We start from the raw sequence: 16,717 nt of genomic DNA, 5'->3' as shown, positions 1-16,717 counted from the left end.
CTTGCTTCCTACTTCACTGAAAAGATAAAGATTGTCAGGATGATAATTGCTCAATTTCCCTTCTTCTTCCTCTAAATTAGTGTCATTGTATTCTTCCTATCCTAACCTCTTTTCTTCTAGTCTTGGGGGCAAGTATCCCCTCTACTGTCTAAAGCAAAGCCCTCTTTATTTGTGCTCAGGATCTCAACTAAGAGATGACCCCTTATCAACTCATCCCTATTCTCAGTTTTAGTCTCTCCCAACTGGTTCTTTCACATGCTCAAGTCTCTTCCATATTTTAAAAACAAACAGATTTACATCCCTTGACCCTTGACTACCAGCTATTGTCTTCTTTCATCTTGCCTTCTTGAAAGAAGAGCCTAACAACTTCCTCCACTTCCTTATCTAGCATTCACTGTCCATCCCATAGCAATCTGCTCCTATCATTCCCCTGACCCTCTTCTCACTGCAGTCATCAATAGCCTCCTTGTTGATTAAAAAAAGAAAATCAATGGACACTTTTCAACCCTTATCTTACTTTACACTTCTTTATAAATTTATACTTTCAGTAGCCCTCCTTGTAACTTTCTTCTCTTGTCTTCCATGAACCACTGATTTTCTTCCTGCCTGTTTGCTCCTTCTTCATCTCTCTTGTCTTTTACTCCTTTCCCCCTTCCTTAAATGCTGCTGTTACCCCTGAGTTCTGTCTAGGCTTCTTCTCTCTTCTTGTCCATTTGCTCATTCAGCAAATATTGAGGAAGTGCCTTTAACGCGCCGGGCACTCTTTGATCTCATCCACTCCATAACTTCAGATACCATCTAAATGCTGATGACTCTCAAATCTGTATCTTCAGTTCAGACCTCTCTACATTAAACCCACATACCCAGCCATGTTTGAACAACTCTACTTAGATGTCCCACAAGCCCTTCAAATTCAAAATGCCCAAAACTGAATTTCATCATTTCCATTTCCCTACCTGACCCCGTTTTTCCTCCTATATTCCCTGACTCAATGATTATTACTACCACTTATTCAGTTGTCCAAGCAAGAAACCTGGGAATCAACTTTGATTCTCCCTACCTACCCTTCCACGTCACATGTGTCACCACATTTATAAGCCCTATACATTCTACCTCCTTGTCTTTTGTTTCTAATTTGTCCCCCTTTCTTCATCTCTATCGGTACTGTCTTTAGTTCAGGCCATAGTTCTCACCTGAGTTATTATAATACCCTAATTTATTTTCTTACTTCTAGTCATACCCACCTCTAATCCACTTTCTATATACTTGCTAGAGTAATCTCATTTCAACATGTTCCCTCTTACTTAAATCTTTCAGTGGCCCCCTACAGCTTTCAGGTTGAATTCCAAATCCTTTAACAAGTCATATAAGGACCTTCGGGATCTGACACCTGCCTACCTCTCTTGCCTCATCTCTCACTGCTCACTTCTTTATCAGTGAAATCTCCAGTGCCACTCCCTAATCTTAAATATGACCAAAAACCTGTTAATAGGAGTTACTTTAAGATTTCCCCAAACTAACATAATGCTTAACCAACATCTCTAAACTTCTGGTAGAGAAGAAGCTGAGAAATAGGAGCTCTATCATTCCACTCACACACTTGTAATTTTTCCCATCAAATGTCAAGTTCCTTCTACCTGTTGCTTCAGACGATTAAGTTCAGCTCTCTGGGGATCAATATTAACAACAGGTTTGTTCTTGATTTTTCTTGCTCTGTCAGCATAGCGAAGAGTATTTAATGTTTCCTCTAGATTGGAGTCAGCAGGACTCACACAGGCTATCATAAGAGTGTGGCTATTACCTCCTAGAGAATCTGAAAAAGAACAAGGGAAGGAAATGAAATCAAACAAGTAGGATGCAAGCAAAACTGTCCATTTGGGTTGGTGACTTCAATCTCAGAGCTGTAAGAAAAAAAGTCTTAAGTATCTACAAGTTTCCTATTGTGTCAATATAAAAACATTAAGATTTTTGTTGTATAAAATGATATAGTTTAGAATCCTGTTGCATGTGTCCTCGTTCTTAAGAGAGACTGTGACTTCAGTAGTTAATCAGGTTAAAACAAAAAAAAACTTACTGGGCCAAGTAAGTTAGGAGTCACTATTAGGATTAAAATTTCTTAGGATGCCCCCTCTAGGTAGATCTTAACTCCTTAGGGAATTCTGCTTATCAGCAGTAATAAAGGCAGTAACTAAGTTCATTTTCAGGTACAAAGTACTAAGTACAGTTGACACGCTACATACAGATTTTTTGGCTCTCAAAGCCATATATGAAGACATTTTTTCCATTACCTTAGAAGCCTGCTTGCCAACAGGTCTCTCTCCTGTTTATCAACTAGACAGCTCTGTATGTAATAGTCCAAAAATCTGGCTTTTTACCTGTTCTATCTTTGCTTTCTCAGCACTATCATTCTGAGTTACTCTCTTATTCTTAGAGGCACTTTGGGCTTACCTTGAAGCAGTCGAGTCAACTTGGAATCTCTGTAGGGCACAAAGCCACCCTTTTTGTCATCTCCAAGAGCACTGATTACATTTCCCAAGCATAGGAGGCCTCGGTTAATATTAATACCTAATAGCAGGAAACAAAATTTAAATTGCTTGGTAACATATACCCATGTTACCTGGGTAACATCTAACATATACCTATCCTGAGAAAGAGATAAGAAATAAAGACCCTATAGAAATATTACATCAGCAATTTTAAAGAAACCTCTTAATCTTGTTCACTTTTCTGAGAGTGCCTCTTTTTTTTTCAAACAGAAAGCTTTATAGAAATGAAAAACAACAGTATTTAAAAATCTTTAGTGGTCTTATCAGATATTCTTATGCTCTTTGGGAAACAGGCCATATTTTTCCTAGGTGGTATGGGTAGAAATGGGAATAAACATAATGCTGGTAGAAGTTGGTGATATCCACTCTGATATTTTACTTTCTTTCCATCTCTTCCTCTTTCAAACAGTTGGTCTTCCAGTTAAGCAAAGTTCAAAGGACAAAGGTGAATGCACAATTGAGTCTGTTGGCACTTCTTGCCCTTTCCCATGGAAACAAAGCAGAGAGACAGATAATGATCACCATGACAATAACCACGTGTATAGTTATTTACAAGTGGTTATATACATTATCACACTTTTAATATACATTATCACACTTAATGCTTAAATTAATGCTGTGAAATTACATTAAAAGCTATTTTTTATTATTATCATTATTTTAACTATCATTTTCAGTTTATTGATGACAGAACTAGCTCAAAGGTTAAATGACTTGTCTAAGGTCAAGTGGTACCACTAGCGGATAAGTGGTAGGCCTGAGATTCCATCTCAGGATTGCAGTCAAATCCTATGCTTTTTCTATTATACCACAATGAAATACCTTTCCTCTTATTGCTTTAAATAGAGTAAAGGTTCTTTTCCACTTCTTAAATTCCAAGGTTTACTTTTTAAACATTATAATAATCTCTGAGGTCCCTTGAAAGCCCCTGACCCACCCATGGTTATGTTTATCATGGAAAGTCTATGTAGTATAATGGTTAAGTGCATGGGCAATGGTGTCAGATAGACCTAGGTTCTAATCCTGGCTCTGTCACTGATTAGCTATGCGATTTTGGGTAAGCTGCTCTATAAAATGAGGCAAATCTACCCACCTCGTTAGGTTGTGGTGGGGAGTTAACAAGATACTTTGCACAAAACAAGGTTAAATGATATATAAATGGCATCATTATTGTTAGTGCTGTACTACTTTACTTATTCAGCTGTACTTTGGACTCCCTTATAACCTGAAACAATTATATCTACAAGATCCTGAACTCCAAAATTCCTCTCTGCATCCTACTACTATCCTTCCATTTCTTTCATGGATCCTGTTCTTCACCCTTATTGTGGCTACAAATTTACTGACGCTTTCTTTCTTCTTTCTTTTTTCTTTTTTCAGCTGCACCACGTAGCACGTGGGATCTGAATTTCCCAACCAGGGATCGAACCAGTGCTCCCTGAAGTGGAAGCACGGAGTCTTAACCATTGGACTGCCAGGGAAGCCCCTACTGACACTTTCTAATACTCCCGGTAGATCATCCTTCCTGGGCCTTAAACTACCTATTCCCTGCGGTCAATCATTTCAGTTATGTTTTCCCAAGCACTCAGTAGACCCATGACCTTCTGCCATTCCTACCATGTCAATTCCCAGGCCTAGGTTAAACCAACTGTGTGTGTGTGTGTGTGCGCGCGCGCGCACGTAAGTTTCTGAAAGTCACATAACGAAATGGACTGGATCCATCCATTATAAAACACGCTATCTGACCTTGGCTGAACCCTTGGCCAATAGACAATCTTCTCTTCTTCATTCTTCCTTCACCACAGCAGCTATTCTAAACACTCATCATTTCCAAGACTGGAAATCTACCTTCACTCTATTAGTAGATGATTTCAACAAATACATTATGGTGATCAATTATTCATAAGGGCTCCCTAACCTTCCCTCTCCTCACTTCACAGTCTTTCCTTTGCTGTTACTGATTCCTTTGTCCTTCTCCTTGTTTCAGAGGAGGAAATGACTACCTTTATTTTCCCTTCAGCCTCTGCCAGTGTTTCTATTCCCTCCATTTTCCCAGGGACCCTGGATCCCTCGATCTTCCCCCTCCTTCTTAGATCTTCAATTTATTTTTCCTTCACGAATTCCTTCTTTTCAGTCTATACACATGCTCAAATCTCCCCAACCTAAAACAAAAACAATTCCCTCAAGCAACTATCTCTTTCTTTTCCCTTTATTGCAAGTTGGAAGGGGTACCATTTTTCAGGGCCACTTATCCCATCCAGGATGTGAAGGAGATCCTGCTGAGATTGATCAAACCTCACCAATGCCTATACTAATCCTCATATTAGTTCACTCCTTTCTCTTCTTTCCCCCATTTAGCCAAACAGAACATTGTGCCATCTTATTGGCCCATATCCCATCTAGGATGTGAAGGAGAGACTGCTGAGGTTTTTCAAACCTGCTGAGCAAAATGTCCATCTATAGTTCCACAGGAACAACAATAAAAGTCCAGATGAGCCTTGAGAAGAAATTATGGCTACTATGATCTAAGCAAGAAGCACAAACTTAAGGATAAAAAGGCTGATTTTTTTTTCTTCAAATGAGAGTTGGAGTTTTGGAATAGATAGGAGCAAGGGAAATGAATGTCCCTTTGGAAAGAAATCATCACAAAACAGCATTTGATTTCCTGTTGTTAAGAGAAAATTCTTGACATGGTTGGAGATTATATATCATAAAGACTGGGAAGAACATGTCTGCAGAGACTTAAAAGTTCTAATCAAGGATGGCTATGGAGAAAATGCCCAGATAAAATTATAAGACCAGAAGTTCCTCTTCTCTCTAAAAGATTGAGAACAGACCAAGTGAGGAGAGGATCAAGAATACTACTTAACAGCTTCAGGTATTTGTTCACTAGGGCAACAAATAAATAATAAAGTAGAGATTTTAACTTTAAAAAGGGACTAGAACTTCACAAGTATCATGGAGGCATGTTACAATTGGTTTCACAACTAGAATAAAAGGGTATATTGGTAACAGGAGAGAAAAACGAGGCAGAAGAGAAACGAAGCAGCAGCTCTCAACTGGGGACAATTTTGCTTCCTGCAGGACATTTGGCAATATCTGGAGACATTTTGGTTGCCACAGTCTGTGAGGTCAGGGGGAGTGCTACTGGCGTCTAGTGGGTAGAGGGCAAGGATACCACTAAACACCCTACAATGCCCTGGACAGTCCCTGCCCCCCAATATTGTTTGACCCAAAATGTCAATAGTGCCACAGCTGAGAAACCCTGCTCTACATGTGAAGAAAATATGTATGAGCCTAAGGCAAGTAGCACAGCCAAGAAAATTAGGGTGAAAAACATAAGTAATATGATAGTATAGATATGGTCTGCCTATCTAGAAGGGGAATGATCTATTACTGCACTAGATCACAAGACTTACAGGAGTAACTACTAAGAGGGGATACAGTGGAAAGGAACTTGATTGGGAGATAGAATCTTAGTTCAAACTCTGCCTCTCCCACTTATCAATGTGTGTGACCTTGGACAAGCCACTAAAACTTTCCTTTATCCATAAAACAGGTGTAATACATACCTTACCTCATGAGGCTATGATAAAAATCAAATGTGATCTATAAAGTGCTACCTACATGTAAGTTATTATTATTATTATTTTTTTTAATTTTTATTTATTTACTTATTTTTATTTTTGTCTGTGTTGGGTCTTCGTTTCTGTGCGAGGGCCTTCTCTAGTTGCGGCAAGCAGGGGCCACTGTTCATTGCGGTGTGCGGGCCTTTCACTGTCACGGGCTCTCTTGTTGTGGGGCACGGGCTCCAGACGCGCAGGCTCAGTCGCTGTGGCTCACGGGCCCAGTTGCTCCGCGGCATGTGGGATCCTCCCAGACCAGGGCCCGAACCCGTGTCCCCTGCACTGGCAGGCAGACTCTCAACCACTGCGCCACCAGGGAAGCCCAAGTTATTATTAATAGGATAGAGGAACTTAGATAATCTGGATATTTGCTAAGTTACATGACAGTGAAAGCAGAGCACCCAATAAATTCCTTATCTACTCTGATGACAATTTCTTCACCAAAAAGATACTGCAAGTGAAGAAGGAAATGGCAGTATCTTGAAGTTGGCCTTCAAGTTGACACACATGGAAGAACTGATTATGTAAGTAAAATGATGAGAATCTGGTTGTAGGGGACCGAGGTGCATGGTCAGACATCAGTATGCTAGATGGTAAGAAAACGTATCTCTAAAATTCAGGAAAAAAGATAGTTAAGTTTCTGGTACAGAAAGTCTAAAGAGGGAAAAGTATGAAAGGCTTTCAAAAAATAAAATTGTAATTATCTAGGCACATATTATTCCAATAAAAAATTGATATAGCTTCATAGGAACCAATGTAACAAATAAAATTATATACAAAAAGAACACAGAGAGCATTAGAGGAAATTCTGTTCAAACACAGGAAACTGACCACCAGCATTTCTTTCCCCCCTAAGATACCACTAAAAGGAATTTAAAAAGTAATAACCCGTAAGAACACAGAGCACAGGAGAGGAAATATCCATAGACAAGAGCTTTCAATGTGTTTTTAGAGCACAGGTAGAGAAGCAATAACTGACTCAGCAAGGTGGAGGAGCCTCAATCTAAAGTGCCTGCAGAGGGACAGTAATGACCACGACAGTGATAATAACAGCTAAGTTTATATAGTGTTTACTATGAGCCAGATACTGTTCTAGGAACTTTATACTTATTACCTTACTTAATCCTCACAATAGTCCTATAAAGTATGCATCAAGTATGATTATGTCTGTTGACAGATACGAGAGCTGAGGCACAAAGAGATTAGGTAACTTGCCTAAGGTCACATAGCTAATAAGTGGCAGAGTCAGGATTCAGATGGAGGCAGTCTGGCTCCCAAGTCCATGATCTTAACCTCTATGCTCTATGGAAATGAGCAAATTTGCTCACTTAGAGGCACCAGGTACCTTGGAAAGAGGAGAGATTTGAGGCTGAAAAGATGGGGTTGGTAGAAAATATATTTAAAGAAAGCTTGAACTCTCACGTCGCCCCTCCAGAGCCATGTGACTACTGTGTCCCCCATTCTCAACCATTTCCAGTCTACTTAATGGGATAGTTTTTCCAATACCTACCCATTAAATGTTGGTATTCTCTTGGGACTGTCTTAGGCTCTTTGCTTACTATATATACTCTTCCTGGGCTATCTCATCCTTGCCTAGAGTTCCAATAAACACCTATATTAATGACTTCCTCAAATTCCCATCTCCAAACCAGACCTCTTTCCTACCGTCCAAAGCTATATTTTGTCTGCCTACTGAATAACCTCCAGTGGGCTGTGCCCACGTGGCACTGCATAACACAAACTTGAACAACACAGAATTCATCTTTCAGTGCAAATCTATTTCACTTCCAGCACTGTTCCTTTTCATTGTCTCACCACCTAACCAGTCATCCAACAAACAACAAACCTGTGACATCCTGGACTCTCCCTCTTTTCTCACCCCACACATTTGAGTCCTTATCATCATTTAGTGAATATGTTCAATATTCTAGGCACTGTGCTAGGCATTAGAGGTAGAAAGATGAATAAGTCACAATCCCTACTCTCGAGGAGTTAAAAATCTAAAGGGAGATAGACACACCAACAAAAAATAATTGCAAATATAATGTTAAAGGAAAAGGTAAGTATAGTAAAAATGGGTTCTCATAGGAGTGGGAATTGAAAATTTGAGCTGAACTGTGAAGAATGACTAGCACAATGCTGATGGAGGAGGGAAGAGTAGGAAAGAAGAATGTAAGGTCATTCCAGGCAGAGAAGTAACATGTCAAGGCACATATTTGTGAGAGAGCATCATACATTTAGGAACTACAGGGAGTTCAACAGGAAAATAATGCAAGTTATGAGATAGAGAGTAACAAATAATGAGGCCAGAGGACAGTTAGGGACAGATCATAAAAAGCATGAAAGATATGTCATGCTCAGGTATTTGTGTTTATCCTGTAGGACAGTGGTTTTCAAATTGTGTTCCTCAGAACCTTAGGGATACTTTAGGGAACCACAAAAATACTGCAGAGTTTCTGCAACTGTAATTTGGATTTTGTTTTAAAAATTATTTCTATTGTGGTAAAATATATATAACATAAAATGTACCATTTTAACAGTTTTTAAGTGTATAGTTCAGTGGCATTAAGTACATTCACACTGTTGTGCAACCATCACCGCTATTTAACGTTATTTTAACTATTTTAAAAACTGCATTTAAGGGACTTCCCTGGTGGTCCAGTGGTAAAGAATCCACCTTCCAATGCAGGGGACATGGGTTCGATCCCTGGTCGGGGAACTAAGATCCCACATGCCACAGGGCAACTAAGCCTGCACGCCACAACTAGTGAGCCCCCGTGCCTCAATCAGAGAGCCTGCCTGCTGCAAACTACAGAGCCCATGTGCTCTGGAGCCCACATGCCGCAACTAGAGAGAGAAAAACCTGCATGCCACAACTAGAGAGAAGCCTGCGTGCCGCAACGAAGATCCCGCATGCTGCAACAAAAGATCCCGCATGCCACAACTAAGACCCAACGATGCAGCAAAGACAAAAAACAAAAAAACCCTATATTGTTTTTTAAAAAAACCTGCATTTAAATGGCTCATTCCAATGTGCTATAAAGCAAATCTTTTTTTTTAATAGATCTTTATTGGAGTCTAATTGCTTCACAAAACTGTGTTAGAATCTACCGACACATTATCTTGCACAGCAAGGTTAATTAATTTTTCTGCAGTCTTTGAAAATACCTCTATTATTTGTACATATGTTTGAATTTTTTGCAAATGTGTAATTTAAGGTTGTGGCTTTGCACTAGACTTTTGCCCAGTTCACATGCACACTCACGGAAAACTGTACAGATAATTATACCACTGTAGCACATGAGCTTGTACTGAAACACCAGGCAGAGGCAGTTACTCAATTCATGTGCTCATCACTGCGTCATAGTTGGTTGTGTGGTACCAAATGAATATGGAACTCAACATGTTATGATATACTATTAAAGATGGTTTCACAATCTAATTGTCCATTGATGGATGAATGAATAAAGAAAATGTGGTACACGCAGAGAGAGAAATATTATTCAGCCACAAAAAGGAAGAAAATCCTGCCTTTTGCAACATAGATGGACCCTGAGGGTATCATGCTGAGTGAAATAAATCAGATGGAGAAAGACAAATACTGTGTGTCCTCACCTTATATGTGGAATTTAAAAAAAGCTGAACTCATAGAAAGAGAGTAGAATAGTGGCTGCCAGAGGCTGAGGGGTGGGGGAAATGGGAAGATGCTGGTCAAAGAGTACAAACATCCAGCTATTAGATGAATAACTTCTGGGTATCTCAAGTACAGCATGGTGACTATAATCAACAGTACTGTATTATGTACTTGATGGCTGTTAAGAGACTAAATCTTTTTTTTATTAAAAAAGTTTATTGAGATAACGTTGGTTTATATCATTATATGTTTCATGTGCACATTACATTTCTACTTCTATATGTCCTACAGTATGCTCACCACCAAAGTTTTAGTTTCCATCCATCACTATACAGTTGATTCCCTTTACCCATTTCATCTTTCCCCAACCCCTTCCCCTCTGGTAACCACTACTTTGTTCTAAGGGAGTAAAGCTTAAATGTTCTCACCACACACACACAAAAATGGTAATCATGTGAGGGGATGGAGATGTTAACCAACCTTATTGTGGTAACCATTTCACAACATATACATGTGTCAAATCATCACATTGTACACCCTAAATGTAACATATGCTATATGTCAAGAATATCTCAATAAAGCTGGAAAAAAAAAGAAACTGTGATGGTGCATATGAAGCACTTAGCCAATGGCACTCAAAAAAAAAAAAAACTCACACCGGTCAGAATGGCCATCATCAAAAAATCTAGAAACAATAAATGCTGGAGAGGGTGTGGAGGAAAGGGAACACTCTTGCACTGTTGGTGGGAATGTAAATTGATACAGCCACTATGGAGAACAGTATGGAGGTTCCTTAAAAAACTACAAATAGAACTACCATACGACCCAGCAATCCCACTACTGGGCATATACCCTGAGAAAACCATAGGTCAAAAAGTGTCATGTACCACAATGTTCATTGCAGCTCTATTTACAATAGCCAGGACCTGGAAGCAACCTAAATGTCCATCGACAGACGAATGGATAAAGAAGATGTGGCACATATATACAATGGAATATTACTCAGCCATAAAAAGAAATGAAATGGAGGTATTTGTAATGAGGTGGATGGAGTTAGAGTCTGTCATACAGAGTGAAGTAAGTCAGAAAGAGAAAAACAAATACAGTATGCTAACACATATATACGGAATCTAAGGAAAAAAAAAAAAAAAAAAAGGCCATGAAGAACCTAGTGGCAAGACGGGAATAAAGACACAGACCTACTAGAGAATGGACTTGAGGATATGGGGAGGGGGTGGGGTGAGATGTGACAGGGTAAGAGAGTGTCATGGACATATATACACTACCAAATGTAAAATAGATAGCTAGTGGGAAGCAGCCGCATAGCACAGGGAGATCAGCTCGGTGCTTTGTGACCACCTAGAGGGGTGGGATGGGGAGGGTGGGAGGGAGGGAGATGCAAGAGGGAAGAGAAATGGGAACATATTGTATATGTATAACTGATTCACTTTGTTATAAGGCAGAAGCTAACACACTATTGTAAGGCAATTATACTTCAATAAAGATGTTAAAAAAAAAAATAAAGTAAAAAATAAATGTTAAAAAAAAAAAAAAAGATGGTTTCAGTGCTTCTTGTAAGCTTTGTGTCTTGTTAGACATTTATAGCTATTACATAACATATTAGGAAATATATCGTTAGTGATCCAACATTGAATTTAAATGTCCTATCACTCCTCATTGAAGCTCCTAGATCAGTTTAATAATTGAAGAGATTGTAAAGTGGGCTGTTAAAAAATGTTTATAACTCATAATTATGTATTAGTATGAATCAGGATTTTCTTGATAATGTGTGACAAGAAAAAAATATAGAAAAAATAGATACAAAACCTTAAATAAGATTGTAGCTGTCATCCAGAATCCCCATCATGTTATATACTAAGAACTAAGAGTGTTCACTGGAGCTAGTGTGTAATAGCAAAAGTCTGGAACCAACCTAAATGTTTATCAATAGGGGAATGGTATAATAAATACAGTGGCATATCTATACAATATATGGACATGAAAAAGAATACAGTAGAGATGTATATACTGATATGGAACAATCTCCATAAATACAGGGTAGATTAGAACAGAGTGCATAGTATGCTTCCATTTATACAGAAAGAGAGAATGCCTAAAGACATAGACTAGGGATTTGGGGAAAGAGAAAAAGTTACTTTTCATTATACTGCATTAAAAAAAACCTTTTTATTTTGAAATAATTATAGACTCACAGGAAGCTGCAAAGAAATGTACAGCAAGGTGTTGTGCACCATTCACCCAGCCTCCCCCAATGGTAACATCTCACATAACCATAGTACACTATCAGAACCAGGAAATTAGCATTGGCACAATCCCCAGATGTTATTCAGATGTGACCAATTTTTACACATACTCTGTGTGTGTGTGTGTGTGTGTGCGTGTAGCTCTGTGTAATTTTATCACATGTATAACTTCATGTAATGATCACCAAAATCAAGATATAGAACTGTACTATCATCACAAGGCTCTCTTGTGCTGCCCTTTATAGGCACACCTACCTCTTCACCCTCCAATCCCCAACCCCTGGCAATCATTAAGCTTTCTCGCCTATAATTTTGTTATTTCAAGAATGTATAAACGGCATATACAGTATGTAACCTTTTGAGACTAGTCTTTTTTTTTTCACTCAGCATAATAATAATCCATCCAAGGAGTCTGTTTTAATAGTTCATTCCTTTTTACTGCTAAATAGTATTACATGGCATGGATGTACCACAGTTTGTTCAACCATTCATTCACCTGCTGGTGGACATTTGAGTTTTTTCCAGTTTTTGGTTATTACAAATAGAGCAGCTATGATGAACATCTGCGTACAGGTTTTTGTGTGAACATACACTTTTTCAGGAATAAATGTCCAATAGTGCAATGTATGAGAAATTCAATTTCACCACATTCTTGCCAGCATTTGGTATTGTTACTATTTCTTCTTTTAGCTATTCTGAGAGGTGTACAGTGAAATCTCCTTGTGGTTTTCACTTGTATTTCCTTAATGACTAAGGATGTTGAACATCTTTTCATGTGCTTATTGCCGTTTGTATATCTTCTTCAGTGAAATATCTGTTCGTGTCTTGCTCATTTTCTAGTTGGATTATTTTTTACTATTGAGTTTTGAGAGTTCTTCATATATTCTAGATACAAGTCCTTTGCTGGATGTACTGCATTTTTCTACCATGAAAAATTTTATGATATGCAATAGACAGAAAGAAATTGTTATCATAAAAATAGCTATAATAGGGGCTTCCCTGGTGGCGCAGTGGTTGAGAGTCTGCCTGCCAATGCAGGGGACACGGGTTCGAGCCCTGGTCTGGGAAGATCCCACATGCCGCGGAGCAACTGGGCCCGTGAGCCACAATTACTGAGCCTGCGCATCTGGAGCCTGTGCTCCGCAACAAGAGAGGCCGCGATAGTGAGAGGCCCGCGCACCGCGATGAAGAGGGGCCCCCGCTTGCCACAACTAGAGAAAGCCCTCGCACAGAAATGAAGACCCAACACAGCCATGGATAAATAAATAAATTAATTTAAAAAAAAAGACTATATAAATTAAAATCACAAGTTTAAAAAAATAGCTATAATATTCTTATTGTTTGAAGATTGACCTACTCAATGTTATAAATTTGAACTTACAAAATAAATTTATGTGAATTTAAAATCTGTTTTTAAATTTATTTCAGCTGTTAGAATTTGTTTTAAGACTTCATTTTAAAAAGAGTTCCTCTGCTTTAAAAAGAAGGCAGATTAAAAACATCTATTGTAGATGATGGACACAAATGAAAGGTTTTAAAGAAGGAATAAACATGATCAAATTTAGATTTCAGAAATATTACTTTGGTAGTCATTTGGAAGGCAGATTTGGGAGTAAAAAACTGGTGTTTAAGAAACCAGTTAGGAGGTTATTTTTTTTTTTTTTGAGGAAAAGATGGACAATTTAATATATTCTGTTGGGGAAGATGGCTATCCATATGGAAAAACATAAAACTAAGTTGCTACCTCACACCACACGTAGTTATAAATTCCAGACAGATTTAAGCCTTTTTTTAAAGAAGAAAACATAGGAGAAATGCCTTTATGTCTGTATGACTACACTGAAATTCTATTTATATAAAAAACCCAACACTTTATATGACAAAAGACATCATACACTTAGTAAAAAGATGTGCCACAGATGGGGACAAAATATTTGGAACTCATAAAACTCACCACTTATGTCCAGAATATATGAACTCCCTCTCCCAATTAATTTTCTAAAAAGTCAATAGAAAAAGAAGCAAAGTATTTGAGTTGGCATTCACAGAATTTAACAGATAACAATATAGGACATATAAAACACAAATAAGTTTTTAGTATAAGTATGTCCTGTGTATCCTGTATTCCTAGTATATCCGTGTCCTGGGCTTCCTGTGGTTTATTTGGCAACTTTACTGAAAAGACAACCTTACTAGAAATCAAAACATATAAATTACAACAACAATAAAATTTTGCATCCATCAATTTAGCAAAAATGATCAAATTAATAATATTTGCTGGTGGGTGTGTAAAAGGATATAAACTCCTTAGAGAGGATTTTGCAATACCTACTAAAGTAAAAAACGTTCATTACAATATGACCCAACAATTCTACTTCTGGGTGTCTATCAAGAAACTTTCTCATCAGTGCACAAAGAGACATGTACAAGGATGTAATTTTAATAGTTCAGTTGAGCGATCGCTAAGGACTGGAACCATGGGAGAGGAATGAAGGAGATAGAAGGTGTTTAAGACATAAATATGACATGACCAAGAGACCTTTTGGATGTGGGAGACGAGAAAGAAAGAGGATGAATACAACATGTACTCATATTCCAGGAATAAGGCAGATATTCATATATCCGGCCAGACAACAGTTATGGATCGCCTACTGTGTGTCAGACACAGTCTTAGCACAGGTGGTAAGAAAATACGAACTGGTCACTACCTTCAAGGAAATCAAAGTTTAATGAGAAAAAAAGACAAATATAATTACAGTGAAAAGGGAGAATGCTGTGAGACGTGGTAGGGTGACAACTGACTGGGAAGAGAGATAATCTTCTATATCATGATAAGGCTTTGGATTACAGGCTTTTAGGTAAATGCATTTGTCAAAATTCAGCTACAATACACTTAAAATTTGTGCTTTTCATTGTACATTTTACATTAAAAATCTAAAGAAATATTAAGCTCCAGTTAATAATATGTAAGCTTAAGAATTTGGGAGAAAGTGCACTAATGTGTGCAATTTACTTTAAAAATGCGTTTTAAAAAAGAATGTGGATTAATGAGTGGATAAATGGACAGATATAAAGCAAATATAGTAAAATATTAATGGCGGAATCCAGATGCTAGGTGTAGGGATGTTCCTGTATAATCTTTCAACTTTGTTGTATCTTTGAAAATTTTCATAATAAAGTGTTAGGAAAAAAATACTATGGGAGCACCAACTGATGGAAAGACTTCAACCCAAAGTAGAGGTTTCATAGGTGGGTGACATCTGAACTGTGAACTGAAATATTAGTAGGCATTACCAGTCAGACCAAAAGGGAAAAAGAACTTAGGCATTCAATGAGGGCTAATGATGACATGTCAGGCACTATGCCAGGCCCCTGGGGTTCAAAGATGAATAAGACATAGTTCCCCCTTTTGATTAGCTTGCTGTCTACTGGGAGTCAGCCAGGCAAGGTGATGACTGTAGTACAGAGTTGGGGTAGTGTTAGTGTAGGAAAGAGGTAAGCACTAGATGAGGGAGGTGGGAGTGGAAGGAACTGGAGGGGGTCAAAGAACTGGAGGTGGTTCAAGGGGATGAAATTGGAGCTGAGTAGTGAAGGCCGAAATAGAATTAGCCACGTGAAGACAGAGGGAAGGCATTTATAGCAGAAGGAGCAAGATGTACAAAGACGCATAGACAAGCAAGAACATAGCACACTTAGTATGGCTAGGCAGATTCTGACAAAGGGCTGAGGAGAGTGGAAGCTAGCCAGGTAGGCAAGGCTAGAGCACAAAGGCCTTGCTAAGCAGCGTGGCACAAAGCGAGGAGCTCTGAAAAGAGCTCTAAGCAGGGATATCCCGTTTAGGGAGAACATGCTGCTGCTGGTTGGTAGATAACTTGTACAGGTGCCTGGCTGAAGATAAGGAATCCAGTTGGAAAGCATGCTATAAGCTAACGATGAAGGCCTGAACGAAGGTAGTGGTAGTAGGGTTAGAGAAAAGAAAGTGACTTGAGAGATGAGAAAGTAAGACTGACAGGACTTGGTGACTGATGGGATTGGGAAGAGGAGTCAGAGTGAAGGAAGAGTATGGAGTGATACCCTGGTTTCTGGCTTGGGTGACTGGGGGAATGTTGATATTATTGAATACAGGTAATGGAGGGGCAGGTTTAACAGAGGCAGGGAAGGATGGGGAGTTCAGCTTCAGATACGTGGAATGGGAGGTACCTGTGGGACATTCACAAATTGCCCCACAGGCAACTACATTTATAGGCTGAAATGTAGATGCAAGATATGGGCAGGAGATAGAGGTTTGGGATCAGCAGCATATGGGTAGGAGCTATAAGCATCTAAGTGAGCGAGACCACTTAAGATGGTGCGGAGGGAGCAAGGTGATGGGCTTGAACAGTGGGAAGAGAAAGAAAAAAATCCCAGGACAGAACCTGGGCTATGTTTCAAGTGTGTGTGGGTGGAATAAGAGGAGCCGGAGAAAGAGTCCTCAGAAAAGTAAGAGGAAACCCAGGAGAGGGTAGTGTCACAGATCCACGGGAGGAATGAGACTGTCCAGAAGAAGGGGCAGGGTGTCAGACACATTGGAGTCACCAAGTAAGAGGAGGACTGAAAATAGCCTAATGGATTCAGTTATTCAGGTCATTGGTTGATCTCGGCAGGGAC

At 38.9% G+C, this 16,717-nt stretch overlaps 1 protein-coding gene across 1 annotated transcript in view; it reads right to left on the bottom strand.

Moving 5' to 3' along the window:
- Positions 1-16,717, bottom strand: part of KIF4A (kinesin family member 4A) — a 125,650-nt gene that overhangs the window by 73,089 nt on the left and 35,844 nt on the right. The window contains exons 7-8 of the mRNA XM_059911463.1: positions 2,449-2,565; positions 1,638-1,813 (exon numbers count right to left, since the gene is read on the bottom strand). Coding sequence (XP_059767446.1) covers positions 1,638-1,813; positions 2,449-2,565 — 293 coding nt within the window. The remainder of the gene's footprint in view (positions 1-1,637; positions 1,814-2,448; positions 2,566-16,717) is intronic.

Source organism: Balaenoptera ricei, chromosome X (genome assembly GCF_028023285.1).
Source record: "Balaenoptera ricei isolate mBalRic1 chromosome X, mBalRic1.hap2, whole genome shotgun sequence".
NCBI classification, from domain to species: Eukaryota; Metazoa; Chordata; class Mammalia; order Artiodactyla; family Balaenopteridae; genus Balaenoptera; species Balaenoptera ricei.
The sequence above is the reverse complement of the archived record's forward strand: the minus strand, read 5'-3'. Positions and strand labels throughout refer to the sequence as shown.